Source organism: Cupressus sempervirens, chromosome 3 (genome assembly GCF_028749045.1).
Source record: "Cupressus sempervirens isolate cs-2001-9-10 chromosome 3, ASM2874904v1, whole genome shotgun sequence".
In the NCBI taxonomy this organism is placed as follows: domain Eukaryota; kingdom Viridiplantae; phylum Streptophyta; class Pinopsida; order Cupressales; family Cupressaceae; genus Cupressus; species Cupressus sempervirens.
In genome coordinates, this window is record NC_143120.1 from 492,557,219 (window position 1) to 492,563,218 (window position 6,000).

The following is a 6,000-nucleotide window of genomic DNA, read 5'->3' on the forward strand; positions in this document are numbered from 1 at the left end:
TCATACCTTGCAAGCTTAGCATGAGAGACGAGTTTAAGGCTTATATCAACAAAGAATTGAATATTTGGTGTTTCACTCCGAAACATTGAGTGTTTGATTTGGCATGTTAAAGTGGAACAAAACTCACATCAACGAGCCTTTCATCGTAAAATTGGACTTTACTATGGCTTGACCATGGTCCTTGGAAGTTGATTCCTCATCATGTCCCTTGGGTGGGAAAAAGATAGTTTTGGAAGCCTTGTGGGTGTGAGCCCTGGATCTTTTAATTTTTAATTTTGAGAATAGGAATGGAAAATATTAGGTAGAGTTTGTTCCGTGGGATCTTTTTTTGCCTAGAAGTTGAATCTGTATTTATAGAGTTGGTTGATGTCAAGTTAGAAAAATAAAATGTCTTCAACTGAGACTTGCACCCAAGTATGAAGCTGTAATACAGTTTTAATGAGGTCATTGTTGGCAGTGGGCCAATGTCCCTTGCAAGATTTGTGACATGGCTTAACTGCCTCCTATGGTTCTATAAGACTATTGGTTGTATTGGGCTTTGATAGGTCGATATTTTGGTGCAATGACAACTCTGGCCTTTCTAACAATTGGTATCAGAGTTTGGTCACAAGTTCGAATCTTGCAGGCCATGGCGAGTGACGCTGGTAGGGGGATTATTGGCAGTGGGCTGGTGTCCCTTGCAGGATTCATGACATGGCTTAACTGTCTCCTATGGTTCTATAAGACTATTGGTTGTATCGAGCATTGACATGTCGATCTTTTGGTGCAACGGCAACCCTGGCCTTTCTAATAGTCATATGCCTAGGAAATCACACCAATATCTATTTGAAGGTGTGGTTGGATGCCATAAGTTGATTTTTTTTTGTCTTTCATGTACCATGTGGGAGGAATCTTTAATCAGAATTTATGATGGCATCATATGATTGGAAGCATTATACAAATGACATGTTTAGGCAGTCAAACTAGCTTATTCACATTTGTGGTGATGTCTTTCTAATTTGTTATTAAATGGTAGTTTTTGAGCTGTGCAAACTTAGTTTTATGGGGCCCAGCTCAAAGACAGTCTCTGAAATTTGTTTTATTTGTCAGTGAAAGAAATTGTACGGGACTTTGGATATGCACAATGTGGTATCCCTTAATGATGATTTTAACTGGTGTTTACTTAAAAAAATTTGGATATTACAGAGTGATATTACTTCTCAGTTTCCTGGGCAAAAGGATGTAGCTGACTACTGTGCCAGCAGGGGAGTCAGAAGTTGATTAGAAGCAGAGGCTTCAGACTAGGTTGCTCCTTCTGTAGCATGTGACAAGGTTGAAAGACATGAAGACTGCATTCACGATCTACATATTACACCCTGATGGTTTTACCATTCAAATTGTTAGTGATTTATATAGGACATGCGCAGAGAACCACATATTTCCATGCTGATAAAAAAGAAAAGTTTGGCAATGTCTTGGAGGTCTGAGACTCATAGTTATCATGGTATAGTTTGACTTCAGTTTTGTTGTGATGAGTTGCAGTACTTGATGTAATGACATGTATCCACACTTTTTTCTTCTAAAAATGAGCAGACGAAGACTATTGAGTATAGTTTGTCTTTGGTTACCTTTGTCTCGGCAAAACATTTCGGGCAGTGGTAACTTATATAGAATCTAAGTTCTCTTTCATTCAGTGGCAGAAAACCGTTTTGATAATTTTCAGGACTAGTCTCATTTTTCCTTTTTCGCTTGAAAACCCAAACCCGACCGTCAGGATTGTCCTAGAAAAAGGCAAGTAATAAATAAATCATATATTATAATTTTTCAGTATGGAGGCACTGAGACTGACACTTGACTGCCTGCCTCTACAATCACAAGCTAGTCATAATTTCTTAGACTCTCTTGGCAGTTAAACAAGTATTAGGAGGCAGATCATAGCCCTGTGACTAAATGCCCCAAATCTGAGCAGAGGTGTGCAATGAGTGGTATTATTCTTCAACAGCTACTGTTTTTATAACCTATAGCAAGAGAGATTCTTGTGTTTATTTTTCCTTCACAGAGTTGACTTCCATTTTGCATGGATGTCTTGATGAAAACCAAGTGTTAGATCTGAGACACCAACCAAATTTGCTCAATCGTGGCCTAGATACTCCCTGTTCTCTAGCTTGCTTTCATGGGGCCTGAAAATACCACATCAGTACTTCTACTGCAATCCTATATCTGAAATAACCCTCGCTAACTACTAATGCTATTACACTAGGAAAAGAAAAAAATTAATACTTCGGGTAAATGTGCTATCCGAATCTCAGCAACTGCATATAATCAACAGTCTATAATATTTTCATTATTTATCAGCATTGACAAACATATGATGATCAGTTTGGAACCTGGATGAATATAAGTGCCATCTTGCGTGGAGCCGACAGTGGAAATGTTTGAGTTCTGCTATGGAGATTCCAAGACGTAGATTGCAGCTGCCGACGCTAGAACCCGCGAAAAAAATCCTTGCCTACCCGACATTATTGATTCTGTCTATGATCCGTCCTTTGTTTTATATAGGCGTGGTTATTAAATCGTGGGCCTGTTCGTTGTGTGTCTTGCCCGATTTTCACTTTGCCCCTTTGCAAGAAACGAATGCAAACCTCGGCCAATCTTCGACCTCCCGTCTTAACCCTCGGACCCGCAAACCAGTTACACGCAGGAGAGTGAAAATACTATGACAGGCGCCTACGGAATCTGATGTATATCTTGCCTTGCGTCGCGATCAATACCTCCTGCTGCGGTTTGATTATAACAATCGATTCTGCCAACCACCAAAGATTCGGCTAGCTAAGCTGTTCACGGATGAAACCCCTAACTCTCGCGATTTGAAGGTTGGTGACATTAAATTTAATCCGCCCACGATTTGATGCTATGAGACTGGCCGACGATTTGCCAGAGTTCTGATGCCAGCGTCTGAACAAGGGATATGTAGTCGTATTGCTCGTGTGATAAAGCCTCCTTGAGGTAATATTCTCTTCCGCGGTCTGCACTTAGTTAGCAACTGACGAGCAGTGTCCTGGCATGGTCAGAAATGAGATCCGAATATGCTGCCGGCCCACATACATACGTTCCGGCCCCAATCTAGCTCTGGCCCGAAAATTTACCTAGTTCTTCCATGATTCATGGATAGATAATCAAAATGCAAGATTGTCTAACTCTGCCTTAGACCACAGATTTCCGCCTTTATGAGATGACAGTGATGCCCTCCTGTTTTTTGCAATAATTCAGGTGATATTCCACACCCTCAAAATTGCCTATCAATGGGAGTTATCGTTCCCAAAGATAATCTGAGAATTTGCAAACCCAAATGACTACAAATTGCTCCAACTGGATTAGAAGTAGAATTCTCAAACTGCCCTGTCCAAATGAAAACCTTATGTCCTCTATTTATTCACTTCGCTGAGAAGTTACTGGAAGTTTTCCGGAATCATCTTTTATGATGTACTTTATTAAACTTTATAAAATTAAATAAATAACTTTATAAAGTTAGAGTACAACCTTAATTTAATATTAGAACGAGTAGGCCCCACTTACTTAATTATTATTCTTCGAGAACAAAATTGTAATTATCAGAAGACAAAAATGACCCTCTTCCCATAATCATTTGCCTACGAGAGTCGATGATAGGCAAATCTCCTGTTAAAATTATGTTGCTAAAAAGGGAACATGACAATATCCGGCTGTCCATACATGCTATTTGAGAATTTGTGGAGGAAGCTTCTGGTGGTATCTGATTTGCAGTGCAACCAGTATTTCCATATGTGATTGCAGAGGTCGTCCAATTTCAAAGCCACCTTTGATTTTCTGCATTGCATATGCAGGTATGCACTCACAAGAACCTTCACTGTGTCGGTGAGAGAAAATAACGAACTGCAATTGTTCTAGTACTGAATGGTCATTTGAAATGTGCAATACAAGTTCAAAGTACATGATTCCTTTGCACAAAGCATAGATTAAGTTGATCTTATAAGAAGGAAATCTTGAAAGCTAAATGAATTTTACTTTCTTTGATGAGACTTGTTAATATCAAAGTATTCTGAAAGATGGATTTTATTTTGAAATGCTGGTATCCCCTTGCCATCCAAAAAGTTGTCTATGAAATTTTTTCTGTATAATATGTGCAGGTGAAAAATGTTTTCGAAAAGCCTTATAACGATCATTTGCCCTTGATTGAAGCAAGCAGGTTAGCATTCAAGTTTTCTTAATAGCTTTCATTGGGTGGCAAACATTTTGTGCTATGCATCATTGATAAAATGAATAGGTAGTCTTTATGTGCTATACGATATATCTCTGGCACATTCTGGGTTTTAATTTGCAGTTAGCGGACTTTTTAATTTCTAAGGATTTTTCTGTAATTTTTGCTAGGCATTTGCACCTTCTTGGTAGGTTTAATATGTTACTTAATGGGCATTGCTTTGACAGGTTGTGTAACATGGATATTATTTCACATGTCCAGCAAGTAATATGCTTTGCTTTTCATGACAGTAGGCTTCTTCTTGAGACATGTGAAGAGGCTAAGAATCAGCGTAAGATTGTGACATTGTTTTATTTGGATTGAAGAAAATGTTGCTCTACATTGACATTTGTTATGCCAGGTTTCCCAGCTTTATTTTGATGTATTACTGTTAGCTATTGTTGTTATATATGGTGATAAGATAAGGTGCCATGCAATAATTAAGTTAATGGATTCATTTCAACCTTCCCACTTTCCTATTCTTGAAACCTCTTTTTCTTAGATAATGTCTTGTAATAAGTGTTTCATTTTGGAAAATTTAGACACCATCATAGTTTTCTGTTACATCATGATAGACACTATTCTCAAGATTATGATGGTGGAGACTTCTAAAGCATCTGTATTTGAAATCAAAAAGATCATTTCTGTTCTCTCTAACAAAGTGAAAGCAGAGATCCTACAGGTTTCAATATTGCTTTCCCTATGTTATTTGTCTTCTAATTTATATATTGAATTGAAACTAGCAGTCAAACTGGATTTTGTTGTATTTTAAACCTCTATCATATACTGGAGCTAATCTACAATAAGACTTGTACATTTTTGTCTGAGTAGAAAATGGATAAAAATAGTCTTGGGAGTTCTAATTGCTTAGGATAGCAAACTGTTATTCATCACACTAATGCTATTTATACTCATTCATATATGCTAGTGAGAAAAAAGTATTTTCCCTCTATAAAGCTCCTTCTATTTGGGGTTTAATCTTTAAATGTTGTATGCTTTCATCTAATATATTCCTTTACTCACCTGTGTTAATTGTTGGAATTTCAAAAAAAAGATTATAACATGAGATTCTACTACAGGGCTGCATACCTGGCAATACACACAAGGTAAAGACTATACAAAGATCAAAGCCTGTGAAAGACAGACGGAGACATACATGCACTATAACCCAAAGAGATTAGAGCACCAACTAGACCTAAGGCACAATTACTCTCGCATACTAAATTGCGGAGAGCCTACATAAACTAACATTCATAGACTATATATGTATTATGATCTGAATTATGGATTCGGAGTACAATACCTGGTATATAACCTGCAGTATTGTGAAACTGTTTTGAGAAAACAAATTCAGCAAAGAAGTACTCAATCCAAAATAGTAATTTCATTCCCTTAAAAATTCAGTTTATACAATATTCATGAGACCTCAAGGGTCATCAGAATCCCTTATAGAATTTGAGACGAACAGTCGATAATATTTATTACAATATAAAAGTAAAACCAAAAACCAGGATTCACTTCCCTTTAAGCTTTATAGAGGAAGTTCAAGAGTTTCTGTCTCCAACATGAGTTCAAGGACTTCTGTCAAGCTCCGACAATTGTTCAAGAACTAGCGTTTTACTCCACATCGCACTTATTCTTTTCTTTTCTTTCCATTGTTCCATTTCGAGTGGGTTCCAACAAAGGTTCTTGAACTGCTTGTTGAATCCGAAACGTCCCAATAGAGAGTTCAGAATCTCTCATTG

At 37.5% G+C, this 6,000-nt stretch overlaps 1 protein-coding gene across 4 annotated transcripts in view; it reads left to right on the plus strand.

Moving 5' to 3' along the window:
- The window catches only part of LOC149567334 (uncharacterized), a 56,236-nt gene extending 50,582 nt beyond the window's left edge, over window positions 1-5,654 (plus strand). For 3 of the 4 annotated variants that reach the window (XM_089820505.1, XM_089820508.1, XM_089820506.1), the window contains 3 exons: window positions 4,146-4,204; window positions 4,444-4,547; window positions 5,335-5,654. In XM_089820505.1, coding sequence (XP_089676631.1) covers window positions 4,146-4,204; window positions 4,444-4,547; window positions 5,335-5,498 — 327 coding nt within the window. In that variant the 3' untranslated portion in view covers window positions 5,499-5,654. The remainder of the gene's footprint in view (window positions 1-4,145; window positions 4,205-4,443; window positions 4,548-5,334) is intronic. The other variant, XM_089820507.1, reaches the window with a different exon arrangement.
- Window positions 5,655-6,000: the final 346 nt, after the last annotated feature.